The sequence below is a fragment of the Drosophila willistoni genome (assembly GCF_018902025.1).
Source record: "Drosophila willistoni isolate 14030-0811.24 chromosome XR unlocalized genomic scaffold, UCI_dwil_1.1 Seg105, whole genome shotgun sequence".
Taxonomy (NCBI): domain Eukaryota; kingdom Metazoa; phylum Arthropoda; class Insecta; order Diptera; family Drosophilidae; genus Drosophila; species Drosophila willistoni.
In genome coordinates, this window is record NW_025814054.1 from 2775763 (window position 1) to 2790341 (window position 14579).

The 14579-nt window shown below is 32.6% G+C and overlaps 1 protein-coding gene across 1 annotated transcript; it reads left to right on the forward strand.

The window, feature by feature from the left end:
• Window positions 1-10989: 10989 nt before the first annotated feature.
• LOC6645987 (protein dpy-30 homolog) lies at window positions 10990-11491 on the forward strand. The gene has a single exon (XM_002068871.4). It carries the CDS (start codon window positions 11002-11004, stop codon window positions 11329-11331), a length of 330 nt encoding a protein of 109 aa, XP_002068907.1. The 5' UTR covers window positions 10990-11001; the 3' UTR covers window positions 11332-11491.
• The last annotated feature ends 3088 nt before the right edge of the window (window positions 11492-14579 follow it).

The window sequence follows — 14579 nt, forward strand, 5'->3', positions numbered from 1 at the left end:
GGCGATGCCTTTAAATTAAGCTAATTTCTTGCCTGGCCTGACATTTTTATTATAATTTCGTGTGCCTGATTATTAGACAATTTACCACATTGCAGTCTCGTTTATTAAATTTATTAAGCTTTAATTAATTTCGGTTTAACATTTGGGAATTACATTGTCTGTTTTGTATTTTTGGGGCGGCAAGGTCGTCGTCAGCAGAATTAGTCATTTATTAAATTAAAGGAATTTCGCCTTAAAGACAAAAGAAACAATATAAAAAAATTGTCTAAGAACAAATTAGATTTAAGACTTTATTAATTGAGAGCATTTAGTCAGCATTTGTTTAACATTATCCTAGACAGTTTTTGGCTCTCTTTTTCTTTTTCTCTTTTTTTTGTCCATTTTTTAGTTATTTCCCAAGTCATATTAACTAAAGTGAATGACTACTTACATTTTACATTTAAGACATCTAACTAAGCACTTTGGATAGTTAATTTAATCATATTTAACTTGGACCCGAACGGAACAACTATTACTATATAAATTGCCAGCCAGTTCGTGTCTTAAGTCTTTTGTTTTTGGTTTCTTACATGAACTACATTTTCCTCTATAATTTGAATAGTGGTTAATTTTTTTGGTTTCTTTTTAGTTACATTTTTTTTGTAGGTTTTCATGCTATGGTTTTAATACGTTTATTTTTTTTTTTTTTTTTTGGCTTTTTGGCATATTTAAAGACGGAAGCAGCCAAGAAAATAATAATTAACATGCTGTGCGCTTAGTTGTAGGTGTGGACACAACATGCAAAGCTCCAAAAATAATAAAAACTGAAAAAAGTGAAGCGAAAAATCATATAAAAGTTTGAAAGTTCAGTGGGTGTGCGATTCATTAGCTCTTTGTCTTTGTCTTTGCATTTTAGAATGCCTTTACATTTCCTTCACATCATTTATCATAATTTTCAAAATTCAAACGAAACGAACCAAAAAAAAAAAATTTAAAGAATTGGTGAAAAAATGTATATATATATAGTTGCTCTAATAAATTTATTTATAATTGAAGTGAGTTTTAATTAAAGCAGCCAACGAGATCGAAGGTCAGCCAAGTCAGCGGGTGGGGTCAGCTCGTTATAGAAAGAGATCTCGAAAATAAAATAAAATAAAAATGTCGAATCGAAATTTGATATACTCTCTAAAAAATATATATGAAAGTCCATTTTTGATCTATAGAACGTGAGGTTATTTAGCTCGCCCAAATATACCCTCTCTAATATAAACATTTTCAAGGGTATATCGCAGCATTGTGATTGCCTTTTGTTTGGTTGAAACATTTTTGCAATTGCTAAAGAATGTTTTTTTTTTTTTTTGGTTTGGGGTTAATTTTTTTTCTTTTTTGGTTCAATTGGGTCTTTTTTTTTGGGTGGCTTTTTTTGGTTTTACTTCTTTTTCTTGCTGCTTGCTGCGTAAATTATAAGCCCGCAAAACAGTTGCGCAACTGGCAAAGGCTTTTTGTTGTTGTTGTTGTTTTTGGGAGGAAGGTGGGGGGGAATTTTTGTTACCATTTCAACACAGCAACAGCAACAATAACAACAACAACGAGCAAACAAACAATAAAGTAAACAAAATTAAGCGGCAAAAAGAAAAACGTGATTTTCCACTTTTGATCGCGCCCCCAAAAAAGGAGTTTTTGGGTCTTCTCACGTAACCAGGCAACATCAACATATGCTCCTAGCACTCCAGACCGCCACCAACTCCAACCGGTTGAGTAACAGTCCCCAGTACCAGCCTCAGCCACAGCCTCAACCATTGATGCCAATTTTGAACTAAAAAAAAAGAAAAAAATATATAAAAAGAAGTAACATTTCTTGCAGATCTTTGCTCTCCGTGGCTAAAAGTGTTTTAACAGTTGTTGTTGTTGTTGTTGCTGTTATTGCTGGCTGGTTATCTGGTGTCTGGCCACTTTTACTCTCGTAACGGAAATGGCCATAATAATTTTGCGCACAATTTATTTTTATTGCGTTGGCAATTCGCATAAATTTCTATTAATTTGATTGATTATGACGCTAACACGCAAATATTTAAATTGATTTCGGGAATTATGATTCGTTTCTAATTTATTTCTTTCCCCCCTTCTTGTTATTATTATTGTTTTTTTTTTTTTGCATGAGAAAGTGCCTCAGTTATTCTGATGCTGATGTAATCGAAATTTCTATAGCTTTGATTTGACATGTCTTAGTCAGTTTGTGCCATTAATCATTGTGAGGGAACTTATTGTTGTTTGGTTCTTGGGTTATGGGTTAACCATATGGCAAACAAAGCTGATCCCAAAAAAAAAGAAAGAAAGAAAGAAAGAGAGAATACAGCACCCTGTGGAATTTATTTCACAAAAGTTGTTAATCAAACCAAAATAAAAACAAAAAAAACAAGGTCTTTATAATATTATGCATTGAATTGGCCTTACCTGATATCTCACTCTAACTAACTGATTCTGATGTCAAACGATTCGTTCGGTTGGCCAAGTTTAGAAATATGTTTGTTCTTCCCAGTATTACATAAGAATTTGTCAACTTTTACGTCCCTTGACATCATCATCATAGAAATGGAACATCAAAGTCATACAATAAATGGTCATATCAAATCTCTGTGCTCAATCAAGCTAATAATAATTTCTAATTGCTCAAATTCCACAACACACAGAAAAGTGAAACCCAATACTAAAACACAAAAAAAAAAGAGTTCAATTTAATGCAACAATTCATTAGACACAATCAATTCCAAGAATGTGACAGCAACAACAACAACCCCAACAACCAAATCTCGCTGGTTGCCTTATTGAATTACATTTTTTTTAACAACTTGAATAGCACTTTTTCACACATTTTGCCATGTTTCATTTTGGCGGAATTTCCTCCCACACACAAACACACACACACACACAGGCAGGAAAAGAGAGCTACTGACAGATTGCTGTCAAATTTCGAGCATAGCAGAATAAAACAAAAAAAAACTACAAATCAGAAATAAGAAATACAAAAAAAAACAACAAAATCACAGTGGGAAGCAGCCTCAGCGAGCAAAAAAAAAAAGAAAAACTAATTTTGATTTTTGGCAACGACTTTAATAGTTTCCTAGCAAACATCTTTCTTCCACTTTTATTTAGAAATTTCTTTAGATTTTTATATCCAAAGTTGCCATATGTTTTCTGTATCTGTATATATATGATCATTTGGTTCGATTTGAAAACCAGTTAATTATTAGATATGTAAATATGTATTCCATATAAGGTGATACGCGACGCTTTTAACAATTTATTGAGCTAAAGTAAACAACCAACTAGGCCAATAGAGTTTTCATTTTGTGGATATGCCCATTTGTCTGCACAATTACAGGGTATACAAATTGTATTAAATTTCGTTAGTTGTTGAACTTTTTTTTTGCAGTTACAAAAAACAAACAAAAAAAAAAGTATTTTGAAGCGTTTGCCTTTTTTGGTCAACTTTTTTTCTTTTTTTTTTTTGGCTGAGGCATTTCCTGTTTGTCAGTGGCGTTTATTGACTCAGTGTAAGCAGTTATACAATTTGATAGAATCTAATATATACCTACATATGCTTAAATGTGTGTATGTGTGTGTGTGTTTGTATGTGCGACTTGTCTCGTTTGTCCACGTCTGATTGTGAGTTGGAGTCAGGTCGTTTTGACTGACGAACCACATTTGCATATTCGACGCCCCAGAAAATGGGCGGATAACCCAGTTTCTAATTTGTTATTGCAATATGCCAGCTGCTGTTGGTTTTTGTTTGTTTGTTGCTACTTGAGCTACGCGTTGCTAATTTCTATAAATAAATATCTTATCCGGTGCAGTTGAGTGCACACTCTACAGCATGCAAAAGGTTTTGTTTAGAAAATTCTATTGAACTTAGCCAGGTAAATGGTTTTTCAAAATATATATAAATATGTTTATAAATATATGTATAGTTTAACCAACTATTACCTTTGAAAAATTCTTATAAAATCTTCTTCAAAAAATCTTATGATAACTTTTTTTATAAGTCTTAAAAGTGTTGTTAGTTGTAGATGTACTCTTAATACTGCTGATCTGTCAGTCATATAGAATGATCAACTTCTCTTTAAGATCCTTTTTTTGTAAACTGTTTCCCATAGGAAATATAAATAGGTCTAGTAGCAATTTTTTTAGCCTACTCTCTCTATAACCAGCAGATGCTTCAGTTACCCATATTTGAACCTGCCCAAACAGATGGAATACAATTTTTTAACTCTGACAAGTAATCACACATCAAATTCTCTCTAAATAAGATATATCTACCAAATATCTCAATGGTCAAAGGTTTATATTATAGCACAATAGTATCTAATACAAGCCAATCTAATACAATCCTCATATTTTTTGGAATCTTCTCTTAACTTAGAGTCTAACAACAATTAGTCTAGTAAATCTAAATCCTGTAAATGTAGTTAAACGACCCTAATCACTTAGTATTATTATATGTATATTTAGTCTGTCATTTCTCTTAAGTTGAGTACGATTACTTATTCACCTAAGGCAATTGGCAAGCGGATTTGTATGTGCTTCCAGTTTTGCAGAATAATTTAGTTGCCAAGTTCCTATTTTAGAATTCACGTTAGAATTATTTAGGCCATTTTGAATATTGTCCATCCAGGATCATTAGGTCTTTGAGATCTTTAACTGCTTCCTTTGTATATCTTCGATATTGATGGTACTTGCAATCCTCAGATTGAATAAATTGATTTCGGGAATTATGATTCGTTTCTAATTTATTTCTTTCCCCTTCTTATTATTATTATTTCTATATAAAAACCAAATTCGATTTTTCGCAACGACTTTAAAAGTTTCCTTGCCAAATTAAAACACATCTTTTTTCCACATTTATTTAGAAATTTCTTTAGATTTTTATTTCCAAAGTTGCCATATGTTTTCTGTATCTGAATATATACGTTCACTTGGTTCGATATCATCATACAGCTAATCGAAAAATCTTCTACTACATACAAATGAATTTTTTTATTTGCAATCTATACTAAATGAACAATAAACAAATATTATGAAGGGTATACATGACATGGAGGTGAAGGTCCTGCAGCTTTCTCGAGCCTTTGGAGACAAATCACCAGGCCATGATCTAAACGACAGGTGAAGGTGGTTACGTCTTTTCTGACCCACTATAGATGACACACTATACATACACTATATATGAAACATTTCTGAAGTTATTTAAAACTTAAGGGGACAGCACTTAACTCAAATATAGAGATACTCTAAAGATCTATGAGGATCTTTGTAAAACACATAGAAATCTAGAAATGACCTACATAAAGTTTGAGATTCATAGATTCATTGACTGAAAAGTTATGTGGCTCTAAATGCAGTAGTTTATATATAGCAGACGACTAAAACACTGTCACCCACTTGATCTTCCATATTGGCCCTCATCAGATTGCTAATACTTTAAATATTAACTAAAATTGTCCTCAAACACAATGGCCTGAAAGCAATTAATCACTCAGAACTTACTATGCAAACGACAATTGACAAACATAAATAAACCTACTAATTAATTACTTGTTTTTTCTTGAATCTAAACTAGGAAATCTAATATTTGTTATATGTGCCAATCTTTTAGCTTGTGAATTACGCTCTAAACTATTTGAAAGAGTATGAATATGGCAAGATGACGACTGCATAATATAATTAAGTAAATCTCTATTTTGTTGCCTTGCCATAGATCATTTAACAGAAAAGCTGCATTCAAATAGATATGTATGTAGTTTTGTCTTGCATTGCATCATTTTCTGTATTTAGTTTTTTTTTTTTTTTTGTAGTAGTTGTTGCTGCTTTTTGTTGGCCATATTTGTGCTGGGGCGGGGGGGAAACAAATGCGACAAAATGCGTAACACTGTTGGCATGCCAAAAAGGTGTGAAAATGTTTTGTCTACCATTATGTGAATCAAAAGTGCTTAACGAATTGGATGAGTGAAATGCGTTGTTGTTGTTATTTCCACTCTAAATAATATCACATAATTTCCACTTCACTTCCCCTCTCCCTTTCACCATCTGATTGAAGTGCCATAGAATAAGAATTGAAAATGAAATCAAAATTATGCAATTGACATGCAATAGGGGCGGCCAACTGTCATGTTGTCGGCCTGTCATAATAATTAAGCCATAAAAATTTGTTTAATGTAATTCATTTTTATGCGTTTTGGACAAGGTCGAAAGAATTCCCACTCACGTAGAGGCATCTACTTCCGAAATTACGCTTACAAGTTGAGTATATATCATTTGATTTTATGCTTTCATAATGTTAGGGCAGATAGTTTTTCTAAGGGTATGCACAATTCTATAGTCTTTTTGTTTTTTCATTTATCATTGGTTGTTGTTTTTTTGTATTTCGTTTATGATTATTACAATAGTTAAGTTGCATAACAAATGAAAAAGAATAGACGCACCCCAATTTGTCGAGGCGTGAACAAATTGTGTAATTTTTTCTATTTTTGTTACTTGATAATTTCTAAATGCAAAAAATTTTTGGGTGCTTGAAGGTCAGTTGGTAATTAGACAAATTACAACAGCAACAAAAACCAAAAAAAATACAAGAAACAAAACCTTTTGGGAAGGTCTACAATTTAAAAGTGGAAAAAAAAAACTCAATGAGCCGCTAGTTCAAGTGGCAGGCAGCAAGTTTGTGTCTTAAGTCTTTTGTTTTTGGCACTGCACTTGGCATTTGGTTAAAGATTGGCAACGGGCTATTCTGCTCTGGATTTGTCACAGTTTCTGTCTGTATGTGTGTGTGTGTGTGTGTGGTGGGGAGGAGGGGGTTTTCCAACTGGGTTATGCCTACAAAATTGTGGTCAAAGAAATTCGAATTGGGTTGACATTTTGTGCGGCACCAAAAGATAGTGAAAGTTGCACGAACGAGAAGAAGGCGAAGGAGACGATGAAGAAGAAGGGAAGCATGCGAAGCAGAAGAAGAAGAAGCAAAAACAATAGCGCACAAGAAAAATTGAATTAAATTTCAACTCAGCTTCGACTTGGACTTCGACATGGGCCAATGCAAGTTGTTTATTGTTGTTGTTGCTGCTGCTGCTGCTGCTGCTGCTGCTGGGTGTTTGGGTGTTTTTGGCCATGTTCAATGCTCGCTCGTGTTTTAATTTCGTGTTGTATAAAGTTTTTTTTTTCTGGTTTTTTTGTTTCTTTCTTTTTGATTTTCATTGTCAGCTCAATGTTTGGAGAGGCGTGCGGGCATGCAACTTGATGTGAGGAGGCTTCTTCTGTAAAATGCTAAAACGTATTTCATAATTGCTGTTGTTGTATTTTTTTTCGGCGCTTTTTTTTTTTTTTTTGTTTTTTGGTCAGTCAATGCGCTGAAGCGAAAATTAATCATAGTAGTTAAATTGTTTAAGCTCTTGTTGTTGGCCTGCGTGTAAATGAACTTCACATACATATAAGTGTGTGTGTGTGTGTGTATGGTGGGAAAAGCATTTTATAACATTCCCAAACGTTTTACCATTGCAAAGAAATTGGAATTGGAACTTGCAACTCGAAATTGACTTTGGCATAGTTTTGTATGCGCCAAATGATTATCATATTTTGATGGCATTCATTTCAGTATGTATGTAATGTAGTGTGATTTTAGCTTGTGTCTGTATGTGTGTGTGTGTGTGTGTGTGTGTGGGGGCTAACATCCATGGCATACAATGGATATGTGGCTGATAAACTGGCGACATCATGGTTTTGGTATTACTTTGTCTTGATTCTTGCTGTGTGGGCAAAACCAAAGCCAAAGCCAAAGCCAAAGGCAAAGGCTGCCATCTGACTGCCTTGTTTTGCACTCTAACAAACTGTCAGCTTGTTGCACCGATAGAAATGATATATTTATGTACATATATTTATTATTCAACTGTAGACAGACAAAGAAGTGTGACAATCCGGCATATCGGACTGTAGGCGTACAATGGAATTTTTGCCATTAAGAATGAAAACAAACAAAACAAAAAACTCAAATATTTTTGTATGAATGGGCAATGCATTTTTCATGTATGGTTAATTGATTGAGTGCCAATTAAAAGGAGACTTTAGTTTTGTTGTCTAGTTATTCAGACTTTCCTTCGACATGACTCCCAAATGTCCTCCCACAATCAATTTGCCATTTAGAGTTTGCCAACTGAAGTAACTGCCCAACATATTAGAATTACTCAGAGCTCTTGATCTCCAAGTGTCCATTGTGGTTGGCATTTGCATGAAAGTCTACCTAGAAATCAAAAATGTTTACTTCCTTTTCACAGAACATGACTCCACCCTCTCGTAATCATCATCATCAACATCAACATCAGTAGCATCATCTTTGGGTTTATCATAATTAGACAATCTTCCCACATTACTCATCATACATTGTGTCTCATATTATGACCGAGTCGCCCATAAAAACACAAATACAAGTTCAAACAGCAGCTGTGTCTAATTTGTTTAAAAACCCATTAAAAATGCCACAAAAAAAAAATACTTGAAAAACTTAAAAACTGCAAACAAATTTCCATTGCGAATCGTGTGAACTAAACCAAAAGAGTTAAAAAAAAAAAAAATAGAATTTCAGCATACCAATCAAATTGCCTTTTTCTCTACATTAACTAAATTGGGTCGCCACCCCAAAAAAAAAAGTAATTCAAAATTGCAGCATCATTGGCAAAAAAAAGAAACAAATTTATTTGGTTATTTTTTTTTATTTTAGTGATTTTAATCTATTTAAGGGGCGTATACAATTTATGGGCTGTATAAATTTATGCAAAATCGATGGAAGAAGGCAAACCAAAAATTCACTTTATCCCTGAGGCAATTTTGTCGGCGTGTTACATTTGAAATGATATTTAATAATATGTAATTGTGAAATGAGAAACATGAGAAAACAAAAAAAAATGAAAAAAACACACACATAAAGCAAAGCAAAACGGTGGAAAAAAAAACTTTTTTTTTTGGAACTTGCATAATTATACGATAAAGAAATGTAAAACAAAAAAAAAAAAAAAGCCAGAAACAGAAACAAATTTTTTTTATAATTTATAGCTGTCACTTGGCCAGAGGTTTGGTTTTTTTTTTTTTATTTTGATTTTTATTTTGTCCATTTCTATTTGCTATCTTTGTTCAAGGTCATCGAAATGTGGCAAGTGATTCAGTTTCTTTTCAAGTTTGCTAATTAATTCAGTTGCGCTAATTTTTATCTTTTTGGGTCTGACTCTTTGCTGTTGTTGTTGGTTGTTTTTACCCCATTTTAATTATTTAATTTAGTTTGTTTTATTTCTCACTCACTTTACTCATTTACATTTTGCGCAATTGCAGCAGTTTTTTTTATTTATTTTATCCAAAAGAGAGGTAAAATGGCCTAAACAAAAACAATTGCCCACGTGCTGCCCACCATATAGATGATAAAAGATACAAATTTCAGTGTCTGTGTGTGTGAGTGTGTGTGTGTGTTTGGAGTATCTGTGAAATAACATAATCATCTTCAACAGACGATGGATGCCAGTGACCTTTCCTCTAGTCTTCAAGCAAATTACACGTTTTCCATCAAACACACACATAGATAGATAGATCCCCAGACAGAGATGAAGTGGGAGCAAAGAAGCTGGCAATAGCTAGAGAGAATGAGAGGGAAATAGTTAAAGCGGGGAAGCCTTCATCAAAAATCTGCCACATCATAGACAAAAAACAAATTAAATCAAATTCCATGGAACGAACTCCTCCCCTCCTCCCATCCGAAGCCGAAGTTGTTATACTCTTTAAGTTTGAAAATCTTGTGAGTTGCTCTTCTAGGAGATAGTCTATACACGTCATGAAATATACCCCATTTGGCAAGGGTATTTTTGAAATGTAATGCACGATTTTTGTTGAAATATTTGTTTTATTTTTTGTTGTTTTTTGTTTTCTTCTGGCTAGTTGCTAGTTAAACAGTTAAGAAATAACGTTGATTCTTTTTCATATTCAAATTTAATTCCCTCTATCAAATATGGGTCAAATGCTACAGGTTTTTTTATTTTTTGTTTTGTTTGTTGTATTGAAAATGTGTTAATCGTTTGTTTTGTAGCCAACTATGAATTATTCAATAGATTGTCGTTTTTTTCGATTTGATTTGATTTGAAGTTTTTTGCAAAAACAAAAGCTTAGTTAAAATATACGATTATTAAGTGGCATATTTGCACTTTACAACTTTTACAATGTTTAGAACACGTTTACAGATTGAAAACGAAATTCTATTTGTTATTGTTGTTGTTGTTGTTACTCTTCTTCTTCTAATAGTATTACTATTACAATAAGGAATGCTATTTAAACAAGTTTATTAGACTGACTGATGAATTTATAGCACATATTTAATATAAGCAAATTGGCAAAAGAAATAAATTATTTTTAAAATTTATATTTTTTTGATGGGTTTTTGTAATATTAGTTTCTAAACGATTCTTTAGAATGAGTTCTAAGCAAAGTCCCTTGGCTCTGTCACCCATCATGAGTCATGAGTCATTCACGGGGCATTACTTAATTATATTGTCCCGGCAATTGTAATAAATCAAAGTGAATTTAGTGTCGCTTTTAAAAATGGATGGTTTTTTTTTTGGAGGTCAACTTCGTTTGGCGAATAGATAGAAGATGGATTTATGGCTTGAAAGGTAATTTAAGAGTTTTATCTATGGAGTTTCTTTCGGTGGGAAAAGTTAAGCAATTATCGGCTAAATTTATATTATTGAATCAAGTAGGCAACGATTCTAAGTGAAATATATATGAACATAGTAGTCTCTGACATTTGTGACAATCAAATGTCTAATTCGTAATCGATATCAATCTACAATTCCACAAACGTTCGACACAGACGTACAAAGCAAGAAGGAAATAAAACAAAAATTTCGAAATATATTTTTAAAAGTAAGTAGAAAATATCCTTGAACATATCTCTGGGACTTATTGCACCAACAAACCATCTTTTCTAAGGATTACTATACCAAAATGTCAAAGATTACTGTCGAGGATGTGGCAGCTGCCGGAGATGCTGGCAAGGATGGTGGCTCTCTAACCAATGCCGGAACCGCACAAGATTCACAGGCCAGTTTACTGAGTGAATTGACCCCCATGCCACTGGGCATTTGCCGCAAGCGTCGTGCCGATGTCAACTCTTTGCCTTTGCGCCAATATTTGGATCAGACTGTGGCCCCAATACTGCTACACGGCCTACAGGCCTTGGCCAAGGATCGCCCCAGTGATCCGATAAGCTATTTGGCTACCTATTTGTTGAAGAACAAAAATCGCTGTGATGAGGCAAAGGCTGAACAAGAATAGAAGAGGATACACGGAGAAGCTCTCTCTCTCTCTCTCTCTCTCTGACACAGAAACACAGTTTGTTCGAATATTGTACACAATTTAACGTTGATATTATAATTTAAAACACTTACCAGACAAATTCTCGTTACACACATTATTGTTCACACACACACACACAGGAATAATTGCACACTCGAAATTTATCAAACACTTGCAAAAAAAAAGAACTACAAAAAAAAAACAGAAACACTACAACAATTGTTGGGGGAAAAAAATTACAAGAAATTTGCTAACAATTTTTTTTTGTTTTTGTTTTTTATTTTTTAATTTTTAATAAATTTTGCTTGGGTTTCTTCACGTTTTACGTTTTTCACGGCTAATTCACACGCACAAATTATGATGATTCCTTGGCAAATTTTTGGCAACGTTGTCGTTTTTTAAGCCTTGTCTGTGCCTCATCACGCCAGAGCGCTTCAAAAAATTACGCAAAATGCTTTTAATGAGTTCCGCTCGGAGCTGCTGCTGTTGATGCACTTCCGATGCACAGAGTTAAGTGTATGTTTTTTTTTTTTTGTATCTTTCAGCTGACTGTCTTTGTATCTGTATCTCAAAATGCACACGTCCGTCTGCTCAGCTGGCTCGTTTGCCACTAAAATCGCAGTACATTTAGTTTACAGTTTAAAAACTTTGAAAAATTTGAAATCAACGAAACGGTTTGGGCTCGGTAAACCGTCAGCAGCGCTTCGTTAGCCACATTCGTCGTCTAAGCTTCGTTTCGAGCTTGATGCTTGGTCTAGTGAGTGGCGCCCCCTCCGACTGCCCCTGCCCCTTCCATTCCGCCATCTGAAAGTGAGTCGCTGTGTAATTTTTGCCCTGAAAGGGTATATCAAGAATGATTATATATACGTATTTCTCAGTCATTATATAGAAGACATCAGAATCTACACTCAGAATAATACACTAAGAAAAGTTATGTTTAAAGTTTAATAATTTATAAGGTATCCTAAAGTCGTATTGAAACGCTTGTCATGGCTATGTTAGAAGTAATCTACTTTATGTTTTTTTATATATATATATTTTTTTTTTGTTGACAAGCCCTATAAGCCGATTTCTTTTGACTTATTTTGGCCCACCCGCAAATTGTCACGCGACAAAAACACAAAAAAAAAAAAAACAAAAATGACTCAAAACATAAAATTATTGTTACATCATCTTGGAATGGCTGGAATCTATAGCATTTATGACAATTATAACTAATTATCATCGATTCAATGGCAATGGCAATCGGTTCTAAAGTTCAAGTGGAAAAATTTTCATTTTTCTTTTTGTTGAAATATTAAAAATTTGTTAAATGATTTAAAGTTGTTAGAATGAAGCATTTTAGCCCATTTTATTTCATATATAAAATTACAGATTTTATTAATGTGGAATAAAGGTCAATAACTAAAAATTATGAGAGTAACTACTCCCAAAGTAAACACTCAAAATTTGTGTAATTTGTGCAAAAATGTTTTTAACACAAGATAAAAAATATTTGGAAATTTAAAGTCGGTTTAGGCCAACGCAGCGGCCTGTAGAAATCGAAAAACCTAAATATATTTAAGTTTTCGGGGTCAAAATGTAAATTCAAAGATTACTTTCCTATGTGAAAGTTTGAAAATGAATGAAAATCCGTCAACAATCATTCGCAAAGAAATTGGTCTTTTTCATAATCAGAATCATAATCAAAAATGGATTAACTGCTTTTTCCTCAGACTGTAGTTTTGTCAATTTCTAATCGATTTCTAAAAGTTATATGTCAATTAAAGCGGAATTTAGCGTAATTTAAAATAACATTAACACTGTGATATTTCAAAAGATTAATTTCAGCCCGATTTTACGAAAAAAGAAAAGTCATGATGTCATGATATATTACGAAAATTGGTAAAATTTTAGTTTTAAGGTTTTAATTGAAACTTAAAGATTACTTTCTAATGGGCAAACTGATATATGAGTTTGGAAAATCGAAAATTGAGAATTACACACTTACAAAGTTAGTGTTGTTTGAGAATATTTGAGATATTTTCCACCTGTTTTCCTCAATTTGAATTTTCGGCAATTTCTAACCAATTTCTGAAAGTTAAATCTCAAAACGTGCAGTTTTATACGTGTAGATATATTTAAATTTTGGCCACGCCCACTTTCGCCTTTCCAACTTTGGCAAAATATAAAACATTGTAATAAAATTAGGTAGGCTTATATAAAATTGTTTATCGAATTTCAAAAAACATATATGAAGAATTAGCAAGAGTATTCATACATTAGGTTAAATTCCCAATTTATTTAGGTTTTTGTTTTTGTTAAATTGCATATTTTGATTGATATTTCTATGCGTTGCATGGATTCATTTATTTTCTTCTCTTTTTTGTTATTGGGTTTTTGAAAGGGTTTTGCCTTTTGATGGCCTTGTTATTTCATGCGCCATCATAATATCTCGATATCTTGACAGTTATAGCACCATAGAGAAACTGAAGTGCAAATAATTATTCAAGGCTCAATAGATAATGGAACACTTTTGTATGAAATTATCTCAATCTCAAGATAAACAACTCAATGATCGATAACATTAGAAATTTCTATATAAAAACGAATTGTGCTATATTTCTTAGAGAAAACTCAATTTAATGATGTAAAAACTGTATTTTTGGGATTATAAATTCAGTTTCCTCATTGTATTTTCAGTTGGCTGAAAGTTTAATCGGATTTAATTGACAAAAGAAAAAAACAACTTCGTTTGCCAAAACGCCTCAAGCCGCCAAACTAATCTCTAAAATGCGATATGAATAATAAGAAAACATTGCTAAGACTATGAAAATCAATAAACATATCACATTTGACTCATTAGAAAACCAAATAAACAATAAAAGTATATAAAAAAAAAATATTCCATTAAAGAAATAGAAGAAGAAAAAAATATATATGGAAAAACAAAAACAAAACTCAACCCACATATATAGTTTTTTTTTTTGCCTATATGTAGGTATGTATCTTTAACCGATCTTTGCCTTGTGGCTTGATTTAATTAAAGCACAACAAAGAGATATATAGAAATACATATGTGTATATATAATAAATAAAACCCAAGTCGATGTAATTATTTGTTTCACAGAAAGAAAAAAAAATAGGAAAAAGAAAAAATTATTGTATCTATAACTTTTTAAGCCACCAAAAGTGGAGTTGCAAATTGAAATTGACTTTTAGTTTATTTTGGCGGCGCCACACTGATT

Bases quoted from the DNA above. Each gene is read 5' to 3' on its own strand.
- LOC6645987 (XM_002068871.4), top strand. From the start codon at position 11,002: ATGTCAAAGATTACTGTCGAGGATGTGGCAGCTGCCGGAGATGCTGGC.